At 43.5% G+C, this 27,551-nt stretch overlaps 1 protein-coding gene across 3 annotated transcripts; it reads left to right on the top strand.

Annotated features, from left to right (window-relative positions):
- Positions 1-55: 55 nt before the first annotated feature.
- PRPF18 (pre-mRNA processing factor 18) lies at positions 56-25,787 on the top strand. 3 transcript variants are annotated; one of them, XM_084517405.1, is made up of 11 exons: positions 56-153; positions 1,350-1,419; positions 10,487-10,564; positions 13,347-13,451; positions 14,692-14,805; positions 16,054-16,200; positions 18,199-18,267; positions 19,186-19,326; positions 19,802-19,873; positions 22,079-22,234; positions 25,099-25,787. In XM_084517405.1, the coding sequence occupies exons 4-11, from the start codon at positions 13,431-13,433 to the stop codon at positions 25,177-25,179; spliced, it is 801 nt and encodes a 266-aa protein (XP_084373531.1). In that variant the 5' UTR covers positions 56-153; positions 1,350-1,419; positions 10,487-10,564; positions 13,347-13,430; the 3' UTR covers positions 25,180-25,787. The 3 variants fall into 3 exon arrangements, with proteins under 3 accessions (XP_084373531.1, XP_084373530.1, XP_084373529.1); XM_084517403.1 differs by lacking the exons at positions 56-153; positions 1,350-1,419 and adding exons at positions 9,046-9,258; positions 10,691-10,717; XM_084517404.1 differs by lacking the exons at positions 56-153; positions 1,350-1,419 and adding an exon at positions 9,021-9,258.
- Positions 25,788-27,551: the final 1,764 nt, after the last annotated feature.

Here is a 27,551-nt window from a genome sequence, read left to right as displayed (position 1 = left end):
GACTTTAAGTCAAAGTCTTCTAGTTATCCACAGAATGTGTAGGAGGATCCAATAACTGCAAAACAATCTTTCCGTCCTGTACTGCTCATGTTTCTCAGCCATCACATAGAGAAAACTACTTGAACTCAGAGGCTCCTGTAGTCCACGTATACAGTAAGTCGCAAGATTCTTTCAGGGGGTGTTTTGGGGCTGGTATCCTACAACTGGACTCAGACCATCTGCTCATTTTTCATGGGACACCATCACATTATTCCAGCTGGAGAAACCCAGGGATGAAAGTCATCCTTATTCCTTGCTGCCTTGTGTCACTCCAACAGCTGGCTACATCTCTGTGGTAGCCAAGTGACTTATGATGAAGTGCACTGGCTCCAACAGGCAGCCAGCTTTTAATTTCATCTTTTATTTCAGTTAATGTCTCAGTATTGGATTATTATCATTACATATTAAGAAACTGTAGTTTTTGTTTGTTTGTTTTTCTGGTGAAAACATGGAGAATTCAGAGCATTGTTTCATATATTCCTGAATGGTCGCAAAGTATTTCCTCAATCAAATCAGTAATTGAGTAATGTGTTTTTCAAAATGCCATGAAATTGGCTAACTAAATAAAGGCTTTATCTTGCAACATTTTCCAAGTCAGTATGATCATCCCTGGCTATTTCCTAGCTACCATTTTATCCTGCTGTAAGTAACTTTCAGAATATCCCCTCCCCAACCTAACTGATAATAGTTTTTCAGACAATTTTCTGGTTTGTAAAATGATGGTTTTATTTCATGTGTAGAACACTAGCTAATCAATTAAATATAATTACCCTTGCAATATTTCGGTATGAATAGCAGCAACGCTCTTCATGCCAGGATGTTGCAGACCATTCCTTTGTTTCCAGCCTCATCCCCAGAACAGGTGTGTCCAGTTAATCACCAGGTTTTGATTATTATTCACAAAGTAGGCTTGAATAGGAGCAAAATGACTGAAGAATCCTAGAGCTTAGGAGAATTTCACAGGTCATCTAAGAGATCCTTCAGTTTTTCAGGTGGGAAAATTACACTGAAAAACGTTGTAAAAACTGGATGGATTGATTTGAGGCTTTAAATCTGTCATCAAAGAACACACGTAAGGCCAAGAGAGGTAGGAAGAGGCTCCTGTTGTATTAATATTGCCATGATTGCGACTCCTTTTGGAGCCTGAGGAAGTTCAGTGCAATATTAGAAAGCAGGAGAAGGGTGAAGAGGTAAAGTAGAGATCAGGAGTTGCATAGGTGGCAGGTTAATACGTTAGCTATTTCAGTTAGTTATATTTATTGAATGTCATTGAAGATTTTATAAACTCTGATAGCGTTTTTCCTTTGCAGGTTTCCAGTGGTGTTTCTGTGGTCATACAAAAAACATAGGCAGTACCTTTTCTCATCTTCCAGTTTGACAGTAAGTCACTGATGTTGCTCTGTCTTACTACAAACCTTCGCTTTTGGGGGGCTTTCACGTTGGTGTATCTGAGGACTGGGTCTTCACAGAGGTAGGGTTCTGGATGTCCAAGTCTGAAGCGTGGAAGTGCAGTTCAACATGTTTTCTGAACCCCTGTAAGCTTTCCCTGTAACATTTCAGTTGCAGCACTAGACATCTTAGTATGTCTCAATCCTTACTCTCTCTCTCTCTCTCTCTCTCTCTCTTTTTTTTTTTTTTTTTTCCCCTTTGGGATGCTGTTTTGAAATAACTTCTTGTCTCTTCTGCTGTTTGTTAATCTTCCTCACATAAATTTTAAAGAAAAAGCTACGGGACGCAACGATGTTTTTATCCATTTGCCAGCTCAGGGAAACTAAAACATTCCAGAACTGGTTCAACAATAAAGAATATAACTCAAGCTATGTACAAAGTGCTCTTTGTGTGGGTGTTACAAGCCCTCTGTACACTTCTGTTTCAGACTACAAAATCAATTTTGACCATAACGCTGGACTTTTCCTTCCTTCTGTCATTTTATGTGCACCTTGGATGGAAATGGCAAGGCAGGGCAGTAGAAGGGTCAAATGTTGATGGTTATCCATTCTGATTGAATTCTCGTGGGATAAATGGATATTAAGATAGCAACTCTTCCCTGGGATAAGCCACTTTTCAAACTTGAACTCTGGGAGGAGTGGGAAGACCGAGGTGTCCAAGCAACGGATTTGGTTGGAGGATAAAGAGGAAAAGGTTTCAAAAACCCTTTCATGAAAGCTAAAGTGAAATCGGCCCATATCCATGCCTATTCTGTGCTTCTCCACAACATGGAAAAATCACAAGCTGCACAAATCTTGCCCTGCTTCTGACTCAAAACCCAAGATGCTTCGAGGTAACTGAGGGCAATGTGAGCAGGGCTCATTATTTTGCCTGAAACTCAGAATTTTTTTGTGCTCTATAAAGAGTGATAGTCTTTAGAAATCTTAGCAAAGTCTGGATGTGTCTCTGCATCGCTACCACCTCTGTCTAAGAGATGAAGTGTAAACCCAGGCTGGCACTCAAGGAAAGGGCACGGTGAAGCTTGGGGGAGTTCAGGGATCAGCGTTAATCATGGGAAGCCAAGCACAGCTAGGCTGAGTGGTCCTATTGCTGATGAATGCTCCAGGCACAAATTGTGGCCAGCTCAGCTCAGAGTCCGTCAGCCCAGCGAGTCCCCTGCTAGGAAGAGTTCAAAGAAGGCTGTGCCGCTAATCACACCTGCATTTCTGTGGCTGTTTGCTCCAGCCACAGCAGCTGAAGGCAGAGACAGGAGCGCAGCCATGGAGAGTCAATCACTGGAGCTACAGACACCAAATGAATGCAGAATCAGCTGCAGGAACAATAGCGTTTAGCGACATTAGACAGCTCCTTGAGGCTGCGGGATGAAGGAGCCCAGACAACAACCATCCTCCTTTGAGTCCTGGTGTGGGGACATTATGCTGTGCCCCCCCAGCCCAGTCTTCTTGCTGTTTCCAGCTTGCCACAGGGAGCTGCTCTCTGCGTCTTGATCCTGCCTTGATCCCCCTCCGTTTCTCCTGCCACACATTAGTAAAAGCACTTGCGCTAGAATCAATGGGACTTTGAAAACTAAAAGTAATGTGTGCTTTGGTATGCTACTAATCCACTTATTTGGATCCTCTTACTGCTCCTCTGGGCTGCCCTGATCCCCTCTATCAGCCCACCCAGCTGCTCTGATCTGCTCTCTAAACTTCCGCCGCGGCTCTATTAGCATCCCTGTCAACTCACAGGGCTGCTGCCTCAACGCCTTCAATCCCCGCTCCCAAGGAGAGTCTCCCCACTCAATTATAATCCTTGTAGCCGAGAACACTGATGTAAGCTAAAATACATGCACGAAAAGTTGCTGCAGCTCCTATGAAGATGTTCGGTTTCCCTAAAGGTTTTCAAACAGCACTTACATTTCAGGCAGGGGAAATAGGTGAAGACATGTTCGTAACTACCTGCCTGCCTTTCAGTTCCAAAAAAAAAATTATCAAATTTTATTGCAAGATACAACGTGGTTCAAAATCTACTTGCTGCACACTTTTTAAAGACAGATTATGTGAATTTAATATCTGTGTCAGACTGGAGACTGACAACATCTGAAAATGGTGCTTTTATTCAGCAGGAAGATATATGCAGCAGCATTTTCATTAATGTGGCTCCCCCTGGATTTATCTTTAGAGATGTGTAGATATTGAAGACTTCATCACCCTTTCAGTCCTTGACCTCTCTGCTGAGGCAGCCAGTACACCTGAATGGGCATTTTGTCTGAGATGGACAAATCCTGCAGGGATCAAACTGACAACAGAGACGTCTGATCATTTAGTAACAACTTTCAGAGATTTCTTGCCTGGGTTGGATAGAAACTAATGAATTCAAACTTAGAGATACAATACGCTCAACCATTTATCTTCCATACACGTAAAAATAGAAGAAAAATAGATGTTTTTATGAGCTTTTCTACCATTCAGCAAGAGCTGTTTGGCATTTGAAGGCCTCCATTGTGTTTATCCATCTATAATTTGAATACAGCTAAGATGTCTCAAAAAGTGAGGATTGTGATGTACAGACCTTCCTTCAGGGAAGTTTCAGGAGAGAGACAATTGCGTGGATCTGAAGCTCAGGGCATGGAATTTGACAGAGCAGCCTGCGGCTGCAGGTATTACTGCTCTTACTGCATCTTTCCTGGAAAGAGTTTGGGTATCAGTTGTGCAGACTGATGCTGAGAGTACACGTCCTGTATTTAATGTGGTTTGCCCCGTACTGACAAAGTGATGGAAATAAGAACCGTCTACAGAAATATCAACAATAAATTGCACGATCATTTTCCTGCAAGGTGCTCTGAATTGTTTAGCTGTCACAAGCAGTCAGCGTCTGTGTTTGCACTGCTGTCAAAAGAGCACAGTCTTCCTACTGACATCCAAGCCATGGATTCCTTACGGGCTCTGATGACATGATGCCATAAATTGTTTCCTGAACAACAAAATTATCCTCGGATATCTCCCCTACCAGCCAGTTTGGCACTAATTAGCTGTTCCTAAACATAAGGCTTTTTAGAAGCAATAATTACTTTCTAGCACAACTCAGTTTCACAGAAACTAAAAATGCTGGGATGAGAATTGACTCATGTGTCCTTTAGACAACCTGAACAACTCACCTACCTATTCCCTTATCAAGACCAGAGGTTAGTTGTCATTCAAACAGTTATTTCAAGCGTGTTTCTGAGAGCCACACTAGCCCTACTAACCAGTAACGCCCATATGGAGTCACCACCTTCCTAAGCATTTTAGTGGGGCATGACATGGGGCTGTCCAGGCAGACAGGAATTATGGGGGCTGAATTGCCACAAGAGCTACTCAAGAGATTGTTTAAAAAAGCAAAACAAAACAAATTAACCTGCTTCTTGGATCCTTCATGGATGTTTTGAAGAGTTCTGTTTGCTAGAAATGTTGGGGACTATTTTCTGCCATTGCATCAGCCATGAACTTTCCTTGTGCTTGCAGGTGGCATGGAGGAGTGCTACCCACCTTGTCTTCTTTCCTATTCCCTCTTGCTGAGTGTTTCTCCATCTGTGACCACCTGGAGATTGTGTCCCACTGGCTACAGGTTTCTGAAAGGAAAGTACAAAAAGCAAGCCCAGTATAGGTGGCTTAAATTCACTCTATGGAGGGCAGGGGCATGTCCCCAGTGCAAGAATTTTAGGGATGTGCCATTTGCAAACCGTAGCAAAGGTGCTACCAAGGCTGTGTAGAACAAACTGTCCCATATGTGGAGGTGACCTGTGGATGTGACAAGCTGGAGATGCCTCTAAACAAACCAGGTGAATGTGGGGGCAGAGAATGGGGAACTAGATGGGTTAATCCCCTCCTAAAAGTTCATGGCTGCCTTAATAAATGAAGAAAGGAGTGAGCCTGGACATGGAGCTCCCTTTGCCAGAAGTGGGCCTATTTAGCCATGGCATAAAACCACTTTTATCAGATATCATCTTTTGCCACTGTATTTTGAAGAAGAATAAAAGGAACCACACACCTATTTGAAAAAGGTTTCCAAGAGTGATCTGTGCCCTCCGTTACTTGAAATGAATTCTTTTGCAGTCTCAGTCAGCAATAAGGTATCGGGTTTACCTCCTGTGTACAAATGAAAGCATACAATGGCTGAGCTGTGGTTTTCCTCTGTATTAATATCAGATTGAAAAGTGAAACTGGATAGCCATAAATAACTGAATACAACCTGAAAACAGCTGAATATAAACTGAATATATACTGAGTATAAACTGAGTACAACCAAAGTCATTCTGATCAGCTTCACCACTTTGGCAAACAGATGACATCTGGGTTGTTTGAGTGAAATGATGTATTTCTGAGCTGCCTTCAATAATCTCTCTGCAAGCTGACAGTTGGCTTGCAGCAAATAAAGCTGAGCAATCAGTTAATCATCAAGAAATTGGAATGAAACACCTTCTGTATGTTTTAAGCTTGTACTTCTATTACTTACAAGGCTCTTATGAATGTTCCAAGGTTTTGAGCAGCTTCTAGATTTCCCTTGTCAGTCTTGATTTAATATGGAATGTTGTGAAGTGAATTACTTCAAAGCAGGCTTGTGGTTAACTCTGTGGGGTTGTTCCAGAGGTCTGCGGAAACCTGGATATAGGAAAAACACTGGTAATGCTATTGCTTCCAGACCCAAGCTCAGCGGCAGCGAGCTCTCAAGACTCTGCAAGTGGTTTGGGGAGAGCTTAACGGCCTGGCTACAGCCTGACAGCAAATACAGCATTTATTAATCACATGTGAGATAGAAATACACAGGCATCATGGTACTAAACCAGCCACATTTGCCCTGAGAAACAAAACACAGGCAGTAGAAAATAAATAGTCAAGCTAAGGATTTATAGCAGTGACCTAATTGATTTTAATGAGTAGAGTAATGCCATATATGATAAATGAGAAAGATAGAGTTTGCAATACAGCTTGGAAACGCACCCATTTTACATGCTAAAAATATCTTACACGCTGATGTCACCGAAAGGCTTGCTGCATGAATGAGGGACCAGCACAGTGGAGGAATTGTGTGCTTTCATAACACACGGCTACGTCCATAGCAGTTTCCATAATCACATGTCCTGGGAGCGATGGTGCGTGTGGAGACTTGGAGAAACCCTCCCATCGCGTGGAAGAACAACGTGTCCATGCCACGTTGTCCAAGGAACAGAGCTCATAGAGTGAATTGTCATGCATGCCATGAGTTTGTCCCGGGATGGAGGCTCCAGGTATCCATCCTACACCAAAGTACCATGTCTAAATGGAGGCAGTCAAAGGACCAGAGGTTGGTAATGAAGCAGGAAGGGACCATAATGGATTGTGAGCGCAGATATACCCTTGGGAATGCATTAGGAGGAATGGAAGAGCTTTGAGCAGGCTCCAGCCAAGACTTGACCCAACTGTCTCAGTAATTTATGTCCTGCAGAAAATGTTGCCCTGAGCCCAAGGCAAAGAGGAGTCAAACAGATTTGCCCTTCCAGAAACCAGAGAGCAAGCTGGATTGGATTTCCTCATGAGTTACTAGTGAAAGAAAAAGAAGGAAATACTACTTGTATACAGCAAAATAGTTTGTAATCTCTTCAGGAAAAGAAATCTTGAGGATATGGATGACACCAAATACATATTTTTCCTTTCACTCTTCAGAGAGATACACAGAAACAGAGCCAACATGCATAGATATTTACATATATAAGGCAACATTTGGGAGAAGTTTTATTTTGTAGATAGCCGCTTATGTTCCCTAGGACAACTGTCTCGATCACAGAGAGCATTTTCATTAAATGGCAATGGGATTTGGAGGCAAGTGAGCACAGAACCAGGAGTAGGAAGAAGGGCACCAAATCAAGACTGGAAGCTAAGACTGGAAGCTTGTGTCATCTTTAGCGAACTTTTAGATACCTTTTAGAGGTACAGTGTTAATTTCAAACCTAGCCAAATCTGCTTACTAGCATAAATTGTTCATCTGCTTTCCTTGTCTGTTATAACCCCTCCTGCTACCTTGCTAGTTTGTTTTGATTTTTATAAACCAGGGAAGTCTCTGGAATAGGTATCAGCTCAATGTAATTGCATTATTGGGAATACTGTGTGTAACTTGGCTTTCCTCTTTCATTTCGTACTGTCTCTAATTGAGATATGATGTCAAACTGGAGCAAGAGAATGAGGCAGGAAATGAAGCAAGGTCTAAGGTTATATCCGTGCTGCAGCTAATTGAAGGGGGCAGCTGGCACTCAGACATCAGTGTCCGGAGCAGTTTGCCATAAAGCCCACCACAGAGCATTTCTACAGCTTCCCCATTTCTGCCCTGCCCCAGTGTGAGCACATCCCCATGGGCCTCTCTCCTGAAACCTGCTCAGATCCTTCCACCCGTCGCTTGTGAAATAATTTCCTTTAAGAGAGCTATGAAAAAGCGTAGGAGGACTGTTCCTGCTTCCTCATTGCACAGTGATTGCATTCAAGCCTGAGGTAAAACAGGGCTTGATTTCTAACCCATAACCCTCCAGCCTGGGGTTAAAAACACCCTTACATTGATGGGCCTTATTGTAGTCTTAATTTTCTCTAAGAAGGAGCCTTAGTGCTCAGGTTATCTAAACCAGGTGGAAAGCTGGTTACAGTGGCAGCCCTCCAAAACAGCTACCAGGGCAAAGGAGTTCACGACGGAGAAAGTGAAAGAATCTGGGAGGACTGAAAGGTGGAAAAAGGCTGGCAGAGCAGGAGCTGCCCTGTGCCCCAGGGTTTAAACCTGGGTAAATTCTTCACTCAGAGGGTGGTGAGGCACTGGAGAAGGTTGCCCAGAGAGGCTGTGGATGCCCCATCCCTGAGGTGTTCAAGACCAGGTTAGATGAGGTCCTGATCTAGTGGGAGACATCCCTGCCCATGGCAGAGGGGTTGGAGTTAGATGATCTTTAAGGTCCCTTCCAACCTGAACCATAGTACGATTTTATGATTTCCCCTTATATGATGAATTTAATTCCACATTTGGCTTTTCTTATCCAGTCTCTGAGGCCTGCTCAGGACCTTTCTGACCTCCCTAGCCACAGGGTAAAAGCAGGTCAGGAAGGGGAACAGGACAAATTTCAGGGTCCAGCTCCCTTCTCGCTATCTCCGTGTGTGTCACAGAAGCTGCATGCCCCGTGACAAGCTAACAGCGGCTGCGGGTTTCACTTTCACTGGTTCATTTCCAGTAGGTTTCACTTCCCAGGTTGGAAATGAGGAGAAATTTCTCCTCAGAGAGGGCGGTCAGGCACTGAAACCAGGGAGGTGGTGGCGTCACCATTCCTGGGGGTGTTTAAGGACAGTTGGACGTGGTGCTTGGGGACATGGTTTAGTGGGCGATAATGGTGGTAGGGGGATGGTTGGAAAAGGTGATTTTGGAGTTTTTCTCCAACATTAATGCTTTTATTCCGTGACTCAGCCTTGACCTCTCTTCAGCCTTTGAGCACAACGGGGGAACCTGCGGGCTCCCCGCGCTGTCGGCCGCCCTCCTTTGTCAGCCAGGGACCCCCGGAACCCCTTTGAAGCCCCCGGGCCCCCATTTTGAGGTCTCCCCCGACACCCCCAAGGCGCCAGGGGTCGCTGTGAGGAGCTCGGCGGCCCGAGGCCGAGCCCCAGAAGTGACGGCGTTGTTTTGCTTCGCCACCTCCGGCGGAGGAGGAAGAGGAGGAGGAGGAGGAGGTGGAGGAAGGCCGCCATGGACATCCTGAAGCGGGAGATCAGCCGCAAGCGGCAGCAGCTGGAGGACAAGGAGCTGGTGGGGGTGAGGCTGGGGGGGCTTGGGGACACCGGGGGGGTCCTTGGGGACAGCGGCCTTGGGGACAGCGGCCTTGGGGTCAGGGCCCCGCCGCGTTCCTCTGCCTGAGGTGTTTTGGCTGGGGGTTAGGGAAAGGGAGCCCTGCTCTGGACACGCTCCAGGGCCTCGATGTCCTTGTAGTGAGGGGCCCAAAGCTGAACGCAGCACTAAAGGGAGGTTAAGGGAAGCAGAGTGCTTTTGGGAACGGCTGAGTGTTAGGATTTGGGTGTTAGGGGGTGAAGAGCTGCGGTTGGCGGCTGTTGTGGGTCAGGCAAGGTACAGAGAAAGGAGAAGTACTTCATGTTTGAGCCAAAGTTTATTGTCATGTTTTGGGGTTAAAACCATCGTTTGGTCTGCAGCAGAAGTGTACTTGTTAAACACACATTAGGGGGAAAATTTTCCCTCTGAGGGCGGTGAGGCCCTGTCCCAGGCTGCCCAGAGGAGCTGTGGCTGCCCCATCCCTGGCAGTGCCCAAGGCCAGGCTGGATGGGGCTTTGGGCAGCCTGGGCTGCTGGGAGGTGTCCCTGCCCATGGCAGGGGGTGGCACTGGGGGGGCTTTGGGGTCCCTTCCAACCCAAACCATTTTTTTTGGTGACACTGGGAGGCTTTCTGGTGACCTCAGTTCACATTTGTCAGTTTGATAGCAGTGGTTGCTCATCTGGTCCAACCGCCCCCTTACTACCACTATCACCCCCTAAACCATGTCCCTAAAACTGCAGTTACCAGCCAGAGTCTGGATGGTCTCATCAGACACATTTCTTCACAGATGCACCGATCTAGTATACAGAATGCATTGCACAAAGATGAGTACTCCCATTCGGTTTATTTAGTGTGAAGTCACATTTTTAACGTGTTTTTTAAACATCTTTCCTGTACTGTACAGTCTGAGCCTTGTTGTGCACATCTGAAGTGGAGCTTTATGCTACCTGGGACCGTGATCTCTTGTGACAAAGTTTTTTTTTTCTCAAGTGCTGGTGACCTCATTGGACTTTTCAGGCCTGCTTATAACTGTGCCGTGAAGTCACTCTGTATTGCTGATTTTCAGAGGTGCTCCCAATTTGTGCTTTTTACATGGCACTGCAGCCAGCTCTGTGAAAGGAGGTAGCTGAATTCACCGCATCAAGTAAGGAGGTTCGAGCTGTTTTCCCACAGGTTTCTGAAACTGTAAAATGTTAACGGCTTTCCTCTCTTTTAGGGAAATAAGAAATATTTCAAACGCAGTGAGTTAGCTAAAAAAGAAGAGGAAGCCTATTTCCAGAGATGCGGCTACAAGGTATTGTACTTACTCTTTCAGGAATTTGTGTGTTTTGCTTTGAAGTCTACATTTTATTCTCAACAGTATAAATGTTGTTAATGATAATTGTTGTTCTTTGTTCAATCTGTTAATGTTATACATTAGCCTGTAAATGAGAAGCCACCTGGAGAGGTATGAGTTTACGAACCCATTTTCAATGCAGGAAAAGATATGCATGACGTACAGCTACTTAAGTTTGTGTTATGGTTTGGCTTTTCCTTTTCTTTCTTTTATTTTTTGTGGAAAGCATGAAGTGGCTTGGGATCAAAGCTTGTCTCCTTTCTTTTTAAACTGTGCTTTTAGGCATGATGAACACTGGATCTGATATAGCCACCTCCCCCTGTCGAAAAGAATGGATCCACTGTCCATTCAGCTCACTTTCAAAATCTTGTCAAAACGTCCAAAAGAAATCAGTATAGTGTGGGTGCCTATTAAAAAACCTGCCAACCCTTCCTACTGTACGGATTTGTTCCTTTGGCCATCAGCCATCCAGCACTGAAAGAGCGCGACACCGCGTTTGTTTTCTGGCTGGCAAAACAAGAGCAAACAATTGGTAACGTAGGGTGCACTTGGAAACAAATGAGTGATCTGGAAGGCTTTTCCTCGTAAGGGTGTCAGGGAAATAGTTCTCCTGTGATGGAAAGAATGCAGTTTTATTTTGTGTGCGTCTGCCTGCCTGCCTGATTATTGTATGTGGATGCGAGGGGGTCTGCATTCTCCTTAGAAAGACAGAGGCTCACCATCTTGTTTACTGTTCCTGGGCACGGACAGGAACGTTGTTCTCAATTGGACGTGTCGCAGTCGGTGACTTATTCTGAAACCTTGATCCGTTTGTAGACTTATTTGAACACCCGCGCCAAAACGACTTCTGGAACGTGCAGCATATAGTCATGGGGAAGTGGTCTGTGAATGCAGCCGCTTTTCTGAGTGGAAGTGATGGCATGGTGCTTTGTGAACATTAGCCTGAATTCTTCAGAATCATGCACAACGGTTAAATGGGATCTCTGTGCTGCTACGAGATGGGTTTTGACTTGAAATGTAACCCTCAAAATGGTTTTAAAATAAGTTGCTTTGTTTAGTAACTCTTCCGAGCCTCCCAGATTTCTGCATTTGCTCTTTACTGCATTAATAAGATGTAGAATATGGACTGATTTCTTTTCCAATCGAGGTGCTTTTCTGCTTTGCTGAGATTTAATAAGTTAAATTCATCTGATTTGCTTGAAAAAGAAAGCGCTGAAACCAAAATAACTGTGGTAAAAATACCACTCGTAACTTGAAGTCCATCTGACAGAACGGACCAAATCTTTTTCCCCAATGCTGCTGTCTCTTTATGATTTCAGGAATGTTTGTAAGTTAAAGTTTGTACCTATCCTTCTGCCACGGGAGTGTATTTCTTTATATAGTTATACAGCTCTGTATTTTCTGTCCCCTGTCCACTCCCCCTCTCCTGCACTGATGGAAGTTTATTTTTCCCCCTCCCTTTCTGTGTGAAGCGTTGATTTGATTGTCCTTCCCTTGCTCGCTCTGAACACCTGTGACTGTAGGACTGATTTCTGTGTCGGGTAGTGTAGCACTGAGTAGAGATTTGGGGCTGAACCTTGGATCTGGAGCCATCGGGGTGGATCCCTGCATGGCCATGGAGCTGCTCTGCCTTGGGAGAATATAAAAGCTACTTTAAAAATAATCTGTCTGGTACAGTCATCAGACTGCTCAGCCTGAGTACACACACTGGAAATGACAACGTGCTGTCCTGGCACAAAGAATGGTGTGGGATTAAGTGGGATTATTCCCTATTATCAAGGACAGAAAGGAAATAAATTTTAATAAGTCTCAGAGAAAGCAAGTTATGAATGAGCACTGGAAATGTTTCCTATTATAGGAATATTACTGACAGCAATCTGCTCGTGCTATCAGCAGTGTCAAACTTGAGCTTACAGAGGGAACTGTAGTTACATGGCTGCTGTCTCCGAGTTACTTTGATCAAAGGGGGATCTTTTTGCATTATTAAAACATTGAGTAATGAAGAAGGAAAGCTCTGTTTGATTCGGGGACCTTCTTTTAGATGAAAAGAAGTCGTTAATGAGATGCTATCTTTATGAGGAGGTGTAGGTATCTTTTTTTAAACCCACAAGAAGCTGTGCTCATTTGGCAAGCTTGCTAGGAAGATTTCCTTAAACAAGCACCTCTCGAAGCCCAGCTGAACAGGTACCAAACATTTCAGGCTGACTGGAAGTAGCAGCCCCGTTCTCTGTCTGCTCTTTCTTGGGTTTTCATTTCTGCCTGTGTGCCCAGGCTTGTGTTTGTGCTACTGCCTGGTGAGCTGGATGAGGTTCAGTGGGCTGAGAGGAGTACCTTTCTGTTTGTTTGCCAGATTATTTTCTGTTTGAGTTGTTCCTCCCATCTGGGCCATCGCACAGCAGAGCGAATGCCTTCGTGTGGGGATAAGGCAGGGGCAGGAACCAACAGGCAGAGGGTGGGTTTGCTATTTTTGGCACTCATGCTGACACGTGATTGACAGACTGAAGCAGTTGTCCTTTCCGGTTGCAGGTTGCTTCCTGCAACCTGCAGAAGGCTTTGTTAAATACAGATACTTTTAAAAGCTTTTATTGTTCTGTGAAATTCAATTACAGTCAATAAAAACTGAAACTAGAAGCTCGTAGTTGTATTACAATCTATGTCGCAGAGTTCCTGTACTTTTACATTGTTATCTGTATGTAGGTTTATTTCCATCTGCTTATTAGTAACTGTCTGTTAAATGTAGGTGCAGCAACAGGAAGAGGAGGAGAAGCCACTGACTTCAACAAATCCAGTGCTGGAACTTGAACTGGCAGAAGAAAAATTACCAATGACTCTCTCCAGACAGGAGGTAAAATCCACAATCAAAAGCTGCATTTTTCAAAGTATTTTTTTCCCCAACTTCTGTTTTAAGCCTATAGTTTCTAAACCTTGTTTCAGATCAAATTGTAGGAAATTTATCTTGATTTCTAGAAGAAATCCCAAAGCTAGAGCAAATGGTGTGCCCTTTTTCCTTTCTAAGGATAAGACTACCTATGGGAATGTGAATTCATAAAACAGATCTATACCCCAAAGTAGAAGAGAAGCAGGAAGTTTAGAAATAATATTAAATACAGAATAAATCATCTGGGAAATACCAGAATTCACAGCTGAGATCATCCAAGATGTCAGTTTTTCCCCTTAATTTCACAAGAACTTTTTGTGTGGGCTATTGGTTTCATGTTTCATTTGAGATTTGGCTTGAGATTTTGGCCTGCTTTGATCAAGGTGTGATCCACCCCCTAGTTCTGATGTTTTTGCAAGTTAAATATTTGCTAGTGTAGGCGAGACACTTGGAGAACTGAGTGAATGAATGAATGTCTCCATGAATTTGGTTGCAATTGTCCAGCCACTCTGCTGGTGTAGTTTGGTCACCAGAATATTTCTTGGTGCATCGCTAAGCCTATTGCTTGGTACACCGAATGAATAATGTGTGTAAAGGCTAAACAAATTCATCAAGCAATGCATGTGCTAAAGATTTGGGAGAATGAAGTTCAGTTCTTGGCTTTGCCCATAACTTTGCAAACCAGCTGAGGGAGGCTGTTATACCTCAGTTATCCTTAAATCATATTAGATTGTGGGACTTAATATTTGCCAAATGCTTAAGGGAGAGAATTTTCACTGTGCTGGGACAGCGTGCAGCCTTGTTGGGGCATATTTTATTGCCCCTGACAAGTGAGAGTGCAGGAGACAATCATCAGCTTCCTTTGTGATCTTGGAAACAGTATTTATGCCCTGCCAGCGCGATGATTTTTGTGTATTTGTTTAAACAAGTCATAGCAGGAAGAAGTTAGATTATAGGAAACGGCTTGGGGTTTTATGCAAAATTTAGATTGGTAATATTTGGAGTGACCTTTCACTGAAATACCGTGGGAATTCTAAATGTAGATTGTAAAGTGTCTGGAACATTTTTATACTGCTTAAAATATCGCCATTTCCTCTCCAGTCCAGCACAGCTTGTTATTTTAAGCAAAGCAAATAAATCTAGCCTTCAGGATTTTATTTTGCTTCCTTTATGGGTTTGCATAAGGGGATGCTTTGATTCTTTCCAGGTTATCAGGAGGTTACGAGAGAGAGGCGAGCCGGTGAGACTGTTTGGAGAAACAGATTATGATGCGTTTCAGCGGCTGAGGAAGATAGAAATTCTTGCACCTGAAGTGAACAAGGTAACTCTTACTTACTTATTAATGGTGGGATAACCACTGAGGAGTGCTCTGATAGTTCTGTGCACAAGTAAAACGCCTTATGCTAGCCAGTTCCACCCTAGAAACCTTCTAGGCCTTTTCAGATGACAAAGGGGCCTCCAGGTGGCAGTAAAACCTGAGACCTTTATAAGCAGTAGAGAAGACAGTCACTTACTGTTCACACTAGCCTGTTTGTTCAGGTAAGAAAGAAAACACTCCTGTGTTCCTGGTATGTTAGTAAATTTGCAAATCCCTCGATTCCAGAGCTATAACTTGTTAAGGAAGCTTTGTTTTCTCCTCCTTCCACTTAAAGTGTCGTTTGGCTTCAGAAATGACTAATATATATATCAGAGTTTACTGATTTGTTCCTTTTGGCTTAGGAATCGATCAGGTAAGTGAAGAGATGTGACTGGAGTTTGTGTTGCATTTATTATCGACCAGATTTGCAAGGCAGCTGAGAGTGTGAAGCTATGGATTTTCTTCCATAATTTGGGATAAACTAAACAGTTTGAAAAAATTGTTGCTGGGGCTGCCTAGAAAAGGACAACTTTTACCTGTTCAAGCCCTTTAAAAAAGGCTAAACAGATCTGAAAGTTTTAAAACATAATTTTCCTGACAAAAGCTTCTCTCCCACCATTGTTATCTATGATAAAATTCTTGATGGCAGTAGTAGGAGTATTAGGAAGTAGAAAGGTCATAAGTAGAGATGTGTTGGAGAAGAGGATTTTAAACCATCTGTATAAAACATTCTGCTTAAATCATTGGTAGTAAGGGGAAGCTACCTAACTGTTTCATGTGCCAGCACTCAGGTAGTGCTACTTGCATTGTTTTCAGCTTTTTCAGGGTGAATGTGAAGACTTGTAGAGCTGATGGTGGTTATGCTTTTTGTTCTGTTTGTTTTGGGGTGGCTCATTGCCTTGCTAGGAGAAAATGTCTTGAAGGAAGCCCTAGAAGTTGATACAGTCCTCTGGGCTCATATCGTGAAGCTATGGTTAAAAAGTCTTGCTTCTAGGTGTGAACATTTTATGCACATGTTTTTTGTTAGGTACTGAAGCAATCCAGAAGCATTTGTTGAACTCAGTTAATATTCAGACAACAAAATTAAACCTGTGTGTATATTTTTACAGGAGTTGTATGCTCGCTGTGACTGTTCTGAACGGTTTTTAATTTGCTTGTTGTGTTGTTTTTATTATTTTTTAAAATAAACTAATTATTTCTTATCTTTTCCAGGGTCTGAGAAATGACCTGAAGGCTGCCTTGGATAAGATCGACCAGCAGTATCTGAATGAAATTGTAGGCGGCCAAGAAGCAGGAGATGACGACTCGCAGAATGACTTGAAAGTCCATGAAGAGAATACTACTATTGAGGAACTGGAGGTATGTGATGGATAGAATTTAATTTAGGGAGTTCAGATGTACATGTATTTATTGTTATAATGTGGTGAGAAAGCTTCAAGATTGTTTTCAACGTTGAATTTAAGCATTCTAAAAAGTCCTTAAATATGCTCTGTTAGGAAATTAAGGTTGCTAAGCCTTGAATTGCACCCTAGGGCTTACAGTAGACATGTGAAAACTCAAGGGATCATTGTTTACAACACCTCATCAAAAAAGGGGCAGAGCTTTCTGCAAGGCAAGTGGTGCAGTTAGGATTCTCCTGTAGAGTTTTAGAATTAAAGAATTAAATAAAAAAGTATTACCTGATCACAAATTCTACAGCTTTTCCAATGGGTATTTGAGATGATGATGAGCTTAGAGCAGATGAATTTTCCTTGTACAAGAAAGATGGACTCTGAAAAACAGATGCACAAAAAGAATGTTTGATATAAAGGCGGTCAGGACAACGAAGTGAAAATTAGAAGCAGGCAGTTAAAGAAAATACAAGTGCAGTGAAGATGTGCCCCGGGAACTTCAGTGCAAATGACTACTGTGCTTTGAAAGAATACTGAAGTATTTGTGTACGTGAGTGCAGAACGAGTGCCATGAAATGCACTCAGCACCTGGTATTTCCGGGTGGCATTTGGAAAAGCACATTAACTTGAGCTAAAGACTTTTACCCTTAATCTTCAAACTCTTTGCAGAAGTTAATCTTCTTAATATCCCTCCAAATACGTGTTTAGAAATAATCTGATTTATAACCAAAAGCTGAAATGAATACGTTATTAGGAGATAGCTTCGACCTTTTTCTTAGGGTACCTACCAGGAATTCTGGGGTAAAATACCTGTAGTACCAGAAGGGATACCAGTTGTAATGGGACTGCTTTTAGCAATCTGTTAGTTCTCAAAATATTCCCTTTTTGATGTCATAGTACATCACCTCATGGTTTGAGCCATGAAAGCAGTCTTTATTATTATTTTATTTTTTACAAAGTTTGAAAACACTGCAGTCTGAATAGCGCACTGCTTTCACTGCATTCTCTTGAGCATAGAGGGTTACGCTGAAGGTAGTTCCAAATCTAGGAAATTTTAAAAATAAACTCACTTTGGAAACGTGAGGGCGATGGAAATAAATTATCCAGGTGTATCTACTGGAAAATATTTCTAGAAATCAACATTAGTATTAACATTTCCAAGGTTTTAACAGGAAGATGGAGTATTGGGATGACATGATAGTGTGTTGTTTATTTTTATTTTTATTTTTATTTTTATTTTTATTTTTATTTTTATTTTTATTTTTTTAATTTATTTTATTTTTGGATTTATTCCCTCAATTTCATAGTTACAATTACATGAAATGGTAGAATGGTAGAAAGCCCCGGTAAATCGGAGAAGTGAAATAACTTAAGGGGAAAAAAAAACAGCAAAGAATTAAGAATTATTAAAAATATTAAAATGAATCATAAAATAATATTATTAAAGAATTATAAAAAATAATTACTGTGTTCAGCTCCGGGGCACCAGCATAAGAAGGGCATGGACCTGTTAGAGTGGGACTGGATGAAAGGCCATGATGATGGTCAGAGGGCTGGAGCACCTGATTTATGATGAAAGGCTGAGAAAGCTGGGATTATTTAACCTAGAAAAAAAGAAGGCTGTGGGGAGACTTTATAGTGGCCTTCCAGAACCTAAAGGGGGCTACAGGAATAATGGGGGGACTCTTTTCAGGGAGCATAGTGATGGGATGAGGAGTAATGCTTTTAAGTGAAAAGAGGGTTGATTTAGATTAGCTATTAGGAAGATCAGATAATATTTGACTTAAATTTTTATTAGATTACTGAGCAGTAAGTTACATAGCTGTATCATTCCATTTCCTAGCTAGTGTTTGGGTTTACTGACGGGATATTTTACAGTTCACGCTGCGGTGAATCACGCTCTGCTATGGTGGTGGAAAATACCTAGACAGCGTGGAAATCATTGCCTTTTTGTTTCCTGTTCTAGGCTTTGGGAGAGTCCTTAGGACGGGGTGATGATCACTATGACATGGACATCATAACAAAATTCTTGAAGGTAAGCCACTCGAATAGACTAATTATTCTGTAGCTGTGAGATACCTTTCACTATTATGCAGATACATTTATTTGGTGAGGTTCTAGCTGCTTGGAGAGAGAAGTTTTCATTGTGCTTTTTTTTTTTTTTTTATTATTATTTAATACTTCGCTTTCCACTGCCTTGGTTAGTCACAGTAGAGACTTCTGTGAGACCTGGGAAAGAGCTGCTGGGAGAGCAAAATCTGGTTCTACTTTCCCAGACAAAATAAATCTGGTTTTGATTTCCGCATGATGATTGGGGCAGTTGGATGGAATTGCTTCTATGTGCCATGTTAAAAACTCACAGGGAGTCCCCACCTGCCTTCCCCAGGAGCAGTGCAAATTAAAATGAAATGTCACCTGGTGCTGCTTTGTGAAATAAAAGAACTTAGTGGCAAGTCTGCTGGCTTTGCTGAGGAAGCAGGTTCAAGTGGGTTGTATGAAATTGTTTCCTTGTTTCCTGTCAAGAAGCCTGTATTGTCTCTCATCTGAGTCATTTGCTCTTTGTGTAACTAATGTGATTATCAGCAGCCACAGCAAGAGTTGAAGCTTTTATTTGTGTAAATAGGATAAGTTGGCATTTTGGTAAAGTTCAGGCTGGGCAGGAAGACAAAGAAAGCTCAAAAATGGTTTTCTGGGTGGACAGAAGGTACATTTGGCAAGTTTGTTGTAGTGTGTTGAATTTTTACTGCATTCTTTACCATTCTTCAGGCTTCTTCTCACAAGTTGAGAACCCATTCCTCCGTGCCCATCCCTCTGAAAGAGGATTTTTGCCTCTTTAATTCATTTTTCTCCCCAAAATACTCATTTTGCTGTGTTGCCTTAAACCACGGTTCCCATCTGCTTTGGTGAGGTGGTCACTAGATGGCACTGTGACACAAATTTGCTCCTTGTGCAGTTTCTTCTCGGTGTCTGGGCCAAGGAGCTGAACGCCAGAGAGGACTACGTGAAGCGAGGAGTCCAGGGGAAGCTGAACAGTGCCACCCAAAAGCAAACAGAGTCCTACCTGAGGCCTCTCTTCAGGAAGCTTCGGAAAAGGGTGAGTCACTTGTCAGTGTCACCATCCTCTAAGACTTATTTAGCTGCTGCTTTCAAAGCTCACAGTATTTAGTGCCTTTTCCTGAGGTTCCTGTTCCTTCAGCTGAAGATGAGAGGAGGAGTGCGTTGGTCAGGGTTTTTGTGGCTGGAGCCCATGACCCCCAGTTCTGCCCTTCTTATCTTGACCAGTGAATTCTTCTGCCTACCCACTGCTCTTCCAGGTGTTCCTTTATGTACCACATGTTCAATCCCAAAGAACTGGGATTGTGTTTTTGCAATTTGCCACTAGCTACTATATAGAACCACTTAACCTCTTGTGCTTCAGATCCACCAGCTAAACAAGGAAGATGTTTTCCTTCATTAAAGTCCTCAAGCTGGGGTGCTAAACTTTGTCTAAATGCTGAGTAGGATGATCTTCCTCAGTTGAATATTTGAAAGTAAAGCTCTTGTGTGTTTTTTTTTTCCTTCTCCTGCAGACGCTTCCTGCAGACATCAAAGAATCAATAACAGATATTATTAAATTCATGTTGCAGAGGGAATACGTGAAGGTATGTTTGTACTCCCCCCGCGTGTTTAGGCTGGCTGGTCTTAATAGATTGGATTTGTACTTCAGCATCTCCCTTTTTGCATCTTGAAGATACATAGCTGGAAATACACACAGCGCATGTTCAAATAAAATGAAAAATGGCTCTTAAAGGTTAGGCTGCAGATAGTGTTTGATCCACGGTCTGTCAGAAGGTCTTTTGATGGTGAAACTGCAGAGCTTGCAGGCACAAACACAGTTCTTCTCAGGTTATATTAAATTGCAGAGGAATACTGAGCTGCAAATCTGATACAGTAAGGTTAAATGAAGGCATTGAATTCACGGTAATGGGATGTTGATTAATTAATTAGCAATTAATTGAGGTGAATTGAGGTATTGAATCTGAGACACTGTCCCTTTCTTTGGCCATACTCACATTAGCTGTTCTGGTAAGATTGAGGCAAACTAATGAAACATTTCTGGACAAAGTCTGCTTTTAGGGAGGAGGCAAAAGTACTTCACACAAATTTAGAGGGAGCATCGGGCCTTCAGAAGAGGAACTCAGCTACTGATAGAGTTTGCTTAAGCATCCAGAGGAAATTTAGCTTTGTTTTACCTTTGGTTATCTCGTATTTCTTAGTAGACTTGTGAGGACTTGGGGAAATTTGTCTAGTAAGCAAGCAAACCTGCTTTGTTATTGAAAAAAAAATTGAGATGGCCTAAGGCAAGTTTAATCCAAATCGTTTTAAAGTAGAACCAGAAGTGTGGGATGTGTGATAGTGGGGTTTTGTTTTGGGGCATTTTTTTTTTCCGTTGGCTGTCATCATTATGCCAAAGTTGCTGAAATTGCCTTTCTGATGCCTCCCCAGTAAAGCAGCGAGTGTGCAGGAATGCAGTTTATCTCCTAGGTTCATCACCTGTGCTCCTCTGTCCCACAGGTGCCTGGCTGTATGTAAACTTCACAGACTCTGATTTAGGGGGAGACTGAGTACATATTTGGAAGTGTTTTTCTTTAATGAGCCTGATGAGCCTCGTGCTTCTAAAGATCCTCGTATTCTTTTCTGTTTTGTTTCCTCAGAGAGTTATTTCTCATCTCTGTCTGCCTCCTGTTATTGTGTATTTTAGTTCTTATTTTTTTGCTTTGTGCAGCCTGGCAAATGCTGTCAGCCCCGATTTCTTACGGTTTTGTTAGGTGACACGCTGCAAAGATTTAACTTTTGAAATCAACCTGTGATGGCAGGCAAATGGCAGAACGCAAGTTGCCCACTCAACCTTAATTAACCTCGTTGTGACAGTCCTGGAAGAATCCTTAATTGCACGCTCACGTACCATGTTTCATTACAAAGCCGTACAGCAGTCAGCAAGCAGGTGTTTGACTAAGGCTGTGCCTCTGAACAGTGCCAAATGTAAAGAAACTGCACGCACTGGTCATGCTTGCAACTTCTTACCGTGTAGTCTCTGGGAGATGATAAATGAACTCCTTATCAGTGAGCCTTACAGCTCTTTGCTAATAGTGGAGGAATGTCCTGCTGAAGCTGTGTGTGTGTCTGTCCCCCTCGCTTCCTGGTTCTCAGATGCCATGCTGCTTTTTTGTCCATGCTCTGTGCCTTTCACCCTTTTCTTTTTGTGCTTTTCTCCCTTTCTTTCTGCTTATCTTCCCTTACGCTTTATTCTCTTTCTTCCCCAGGGCTGGTGCCTGCCTCAGCTTTATGTTAAGAAATGGGGGCTGCTATCTTCATGGGGAGACTGCAGAGTCATTCAGTGCTGCTGGGCCGTTCATAAACAGGGTTACAAATGTGCTTGTTTGACCCAATTTTTTAGAGAACTGGTTCTCAGCCTCTTTGCAAGCTAACCATTCTGCCTGATAGCTGCTGCTTTAGTCTGTAACCAAAATAGGAGAGGTGGTAAGGTGATTGCAGCAGAAACAGGAACCTGAACAGGCTGAGTTGAAAATAATCCCAGGAATCTTTAGATGTTAGTAAGTAAATATTAATAAATAGCATTCAGTGCCTTCTTTTATCACCTATTAGGTAAAGTCTATAGTCCTTGCTTACCTGAGAGTTCAAGTGAATCATGTTAGGAAGGTGTCGTGTAAAAATTGCTTAATACCATGCAATGAAACCTGATTCAGAGAGGCAGGAATGTGTTTACAGCAATGCAAAGCCACGCAAAAAACCCTTCTGATGCCCTTTCTGTTTTTGCTAAGTGTGTGTGCGCTGTGTTTCTTCAGGCAAACGACGCCTACCTTCAGATGGCGATCGGGAACGCTCCCTGGCCTATCGGGGTAACCATGGTCGGCATCCACGCTCGAACGGGTCGGGAAAAGATTTTCTCCAAGCACGTAGCCCACGTTCTCAACGATGAAACTCAGAGGAAATATATTCAGGTAACGGTAGCTTTGGAAAGCCAACAAATTTGATTTTGAAGTTACGGGATCCCTGAGAGGTTCACAGTTAAAAGTGATGGGGTAAAAACATCCCAGAACAGGCAGTGTGACATCTATTTAATAGGTAATTCACCCTGGACCTGCATCATCTTTCGTGCTGGCCGAGGAATGAATGTCTTAACGCTTAATGCTTTCATGTCTAATGCTTGTAATCCTGCATTAACACCAAAGTAACTGTGACCACATGCTTTATTCTCCTCCGTTCCCTCACTGCTTAACTTAAGGTTTTAAGGAGTTTGATGCTCCTGTTGTGCTGTCTTTAACCATGAAATACAGCCCTCCTGACTATTGCTGCAACTAGATAATTGCTTTCATTTCACAAACACCTCTCTTTAATGGTGTGGGCTCAGAATTCCAGGTTTAATTCCTTCTCTTCCTATTCATACTCATGTAAGGAGGTTCTGTTAGTTGTGGCATTAATCGTAGTGCTGTTTTTTCTCTGGCCTTTCAGTGCAGTGGGTCATCTCTCCTCAAACTGGTAAATGTATTTGCCTTTTGCCAGTTACAGTCTCAACAATCTAAAGTCTTTCTGGCTTAACTCTGTAGCCTAGGAGCAGCATCACAGAGCTCGGAGCCACTGACAGGAGAGGTTTACACAAACACCTTCCTGCTGCGGCAGAGGGACTCCCACTGCAACTTCTGCAGATGCCTGCTAGTTGATTGCTTGCAAAATACAACTTCCCCTTCTATCTCCACTCTCTTTTTGAGGCTACAAGTATAACCTTTTGATTTGTCTTCAGCTACAGTTTTTAATATGACAATCCGAGGAAATACCCTTGTGAAGTCAGGAGGAGCTTCAGACATTTACAGAGCCAACAAATCAAATTTGATCAATTCTTTTGCAAGGTAAAAACTGATGTGCAGGTTACACATCTTCAGAGACAGGCTCTGCTTAGTTTAATACTTGCTGGGAGTTATCTAATGGATGAAGTAGCTTGTATAGACTACATAGTTTTTTGTTAGGTTATGTTAAAAAAAAGAGATTTGGACTGTGAAAGAAGGTTGTTGTGGACCTCAGCATGGTTCTAATGGTTCTTCTCTAATTTTGGTGAATAATTAACTCTCTGTGTCCATTTACCACTCTTCTAGCAGTAAGATCTCAACTCTGTAGTGTTTTTTGATCTCTCTTAACATACCCTCTGGAAGATACAACATACATGAATTCCCCGATTTGTCCCTTCTGTCCTGAAAGTGCATCCATTGGTGAAGGAAATCCTCACGTTCATCTCCCCACTGTGAGTTCTCATCAATAGTCCTGAAGTACACAACTTAAAGAGCCAATACAAAGTTGGCTTTCAACATTTATGTTCTCGTTGGTTTTAAATGCAAGGGCTTACTCAGCTGGTCTGCTTCAAACAGAGCACGTGGAGTATTCTCGGTGCTCCCAGCAGTGAAATCGGGATCAGGTTAGCTTGATGCACAACGAACCTGCAATCAACATCCCAAACAGCGAGTCTGTACGCTGCTGGGACATGCTTTTGCCTTTTCAGTGCAGGCAGGAGTCTGGAAAACATCTTCTGCTTAATCGTTTTCTTTACAGCGAGGAGCTGTCTCACAGATGGAGGATGTAACGACAGGCACGTGACTGCTGCTGTGGAGTTAGTGTTGTTGCAAAATTACACTGCTACCACAGCAGCTCTCCTTCTTTTTATTAGGCGTCTATGTATGACTTGAAAGAAAAAAACCACAGGAGTTCTGTCAGGTTTTTTGGCAATCGATGCTTTAAAAGCATTAGAGAGAAAATTCCCCATTCTGCCTTTCTTCTTGATTACTTCTTAAGCTTGCCTCCACTGCGCAGGGCAGGGTGGGTGACGATACAGGGAGGGGTGACACCTCTGCTTGCAAGACATTCAGTTTCTAAAGGAACCTGGTTCTTCTCCGTATTTGTGCAGCATGTTTTGGTGTCAGGAGTGGCTTTTTGCTCTTTTAGAACTCATTTTAATATTGAGGGTTCTTTTAAGTATCATTTATTGCGGTAATGCTGTTTTCCACCTTGGTACTGAAGAGGGATTAAAGCATTTCTGTGATTCCTCACTACGTAAACATATCATGAGGGTTGAAATTTCCAATTGCTTCGGTTATAGAATCATAGAATCACAAACTCCTCCAATATTGGAAATCCTCGAATCAGCTAGGTAGGAACAGACCTTCAGCATCATCAAATCCAACCATCAACCTGACCTACCGAGTCCCACCACTAAACCATGTCCCTCAGCACCATGTCCACACCTCTCTTGAATACCTCCAGGGATGGGGACTGCACCACTTCCCTGGGCAGCCCATTCCAATGCTTGACCACCCTCTCTGTGAAGAAATTCTTCCTAATTTCCAATCTAAACCTATCCTGGTGCAACTTGAGACTGCTTCCCTGTGTCCTATCACTGGTCACCTGAGAAAAGAGACCAACACCTCCTCTCTGCACACACTCCAGCAGCTCCACCTCCTTCTTGCAGCGAGGGCCCGAAACCTGAACACAACATTTGAGGTGCACAAGGGGACAGTCATGTCCCTGCTCCTGTTGACCAGCGCCCCCAGGTCCTTTCCTGCCGGGCAGCTTTCCAGCCTCTCTTCCCCCTGGGTGTTGTGCCCCAAGCGCAGCATTTGGCATTTAGCCTTGTTGAGGATATTTGTAATATTTAGTACTTTGCAGGGAGAAAGGTTAATAAAAATGGAATACCAAGCGAATAAAAACCAGAACAGCAACCATTTGTTTTTAATTCTTCACGTTAAGCTGAGCAGTCACTGTAGACTGTTTGACAACGGCAGTTTTATTACAGAATTGTCCTTGTTTTGTTGATTCCCAGGGGCTGAAGAGGCTCATGACCATTTGCCAGAAGCACTTCCCAACAGACCCATCGAAGTGTGTGGAGTACAATGCTTTATAAGGCTCTCTGCAGGCCAGGCGTGACTCACATTTTGATCTCCAAGATCCAGGGAGAGCGGAAGAATCGGAGCAGTTTGTGCTTGAGCACTGACAGAAACTTCGTGCGGGCTCTGCAGAAAACCCATAAAGCAGCAGATTTCTCTACAGCTTCCTTTCAGTATGCCCCACTTCTGTAGATTCCTTTTTAGGTCTATCCTTTATGCTGAACAGATCCTAAACAGATCCTGTACACGGCAGAGGAACTTCTGAAGGAGGGATGACCACGACTAGGGGGTGTTGACTGTACCCCTTGCTTTTATTTCAATTTATTATTCGGGGAACTGTGTAGACCGAGCTGAGCCTCGCTGTTGTATCCTAGAGCTTTAGGTGAGACTCAGCCCCGCCAGGGCTGGATGCTGGAGGTTTTTGGCAGTTTTCCCACTGGAGGCTGATGTGGGTAGATGATTAGAGGGAAGCAGTCGAAGCTGAATCTCGGTTGTTTCTGTAAATATGAAGACTTTAATGGCTAATCTTTCATGTGGTATTTATCAGGGAAAAAAAAAAAAGGTTTATATATTTCTCAGCTGAAAAATACAGCCACTTGCAGTGGAAAGAGTTTTTGATCTTGAATACATCTGATTTGGCTTTTTTTTTTTTTTGTAATGGCATTTTTAATAGAAACCTTCTGGGCTTGGGGGAAGTAATCTTACGGCTCTTGAGGCTTTCAAATCCTGTTTTTATACATCTGGAGAAAATTTCGGTCCACGGGGCATCGCAGAGAAAACAATTAGGACCTCCCATGACCAGGTACAGTTGAGTAGCGGCCGCAGGACTTTGCCATCGTGCATCTTGTCTGGGAACAGGCAGGAGTCTTACAGCTTCTGAGCTCTAAATCTGTGTGAGCAGTGAAACACCGACAGTTTTCAGTGGTGCATCTTGAAAGTCTAATCTGAAATCCCGTGCTTTTTGTAATTACAAGAACAGCACCTCCACAGCAGTGTTAAGGTGGGTGTTCCTTCTCATAAAGAGGCCTTTTAGGACGTAAAGTGAGGCTCCAAACAAACTGCTGAGTAACTGGGGTTGGCATTTGGTAGCTTGTGGTGGCTTTTCTGAGTCATCTGGTGCTCCCCATGTCCCCTGGCACCATGAGACGCGGTGCTGGGGACTGGGGGAGCGTCTAGGGGGAGCTGCTGAGGTTCTTCTGGGGGCTCTCCGGGTTCTCGAGGGCCGTTTCAGACGTTGCAGTCTGGAGTGTCTGACCCCAAAGAAAATGTCAAGAGCTTAAACAGTTGAGAAGTAATAAAAACGAGGCTGACAAGATCTAACTGGAGCCTGGGGAGGGCTCTTTGGGGAGCAGACGGGGATTTGTGGGGAGAAGCTGGGCAGATGTCAAGAGCGTGGAAGGGTTTCATTAACATCAGCGTCTGGGGATTTTTCTGCAGCGTACAGAGGTCCTTCAGAGGCATTATTACAACAGGAAACGTTTACAACACCGCAACTTTATCCCTCTCCCCACCCAGATGATTTCCTGAGCCGTTTCTAAATCTTTAACCTGACCTCGAGTCCTGAACTCTTTAAATAATTGCGAGACGATGCTGTCCCTCGTTGAGAAGAGCCATAATTTCCTCGGAAAGTGCAGCGAGGGAGTAGCCAGGGGATGGTTTAGGGAGCGTTGTAACATTTGCTTTAGTGGGAACTGGATTCCTCAGGGCCTCTATAATAGCATTAGCCTGACTTTTTTCCCCCCTCCCACTCTTAAGCTAATTACCGAAGAGCAATTTAATGGCACCCCGAGCACCGGCTTGAACGGGGATGCGCCTCCTGTAGGGACAGGATTTGGGGTTTGGAACGTTTGGGGCTAATCAGGTTTGAGGAATGTGATTTGAGCAGCGTGTCTGCTCGCGGACAGTCCCTGAAATGCAGCCTCATGGCTCGCACAAGCCCCGTGGTCGCAGAGCTTCATCCCCCTGCAATTTGTGGAGTGGCTCTGTGCAGGGAACTGAGGCACACGAGCGCCTTCTCACGCCGCTCCCATCCCTGGGGGATGGCGGAGGGGAGCAGTGTCAGGGCTGCTGCTTCTCATCGGCGGTCTGAGGCTCTGTGCAGCGGGAATGCCCCAAATTGCAGCGACCAGACCGGGCCCTACTGGCTAATAGGGCCTCCTAACCAACCGGCCAGCCCAAACCCCAAAGACTTGTCCCTCTGGGCTTCTCCAGATGTTTGTTTCTGATAATTCTCGCCTTAGCCGGAAACAATTCTGCTGAATCCGATGACTCGTAGCCTGGGGCTGAAGTCATGCGTTCCCCATGGAAGTGTCAGGAGTGTTTTTAGGACTTTTTTTTTTTTTTTACTGCCCCCGGCCGTGCGTTACGGCTCCCCCACCCCTTCCCACAG

Source organism: Aythya ferina (genome assembly GCF_964211825.1).
Source record: "Aythya ferina genome assembly, chromosome: 1".
NCBI classification, from domain to species: domain Eukaryota; kingdom Metazoa; phylum Chordata; class Aves; order Anseriformes; family Anatidae; genus Aythya; species Aythya ferina.
Note: the sequence above shows the minus strand (reverse complement) of the source record. Positions and strands in the feature narration are given on the sequence as shown.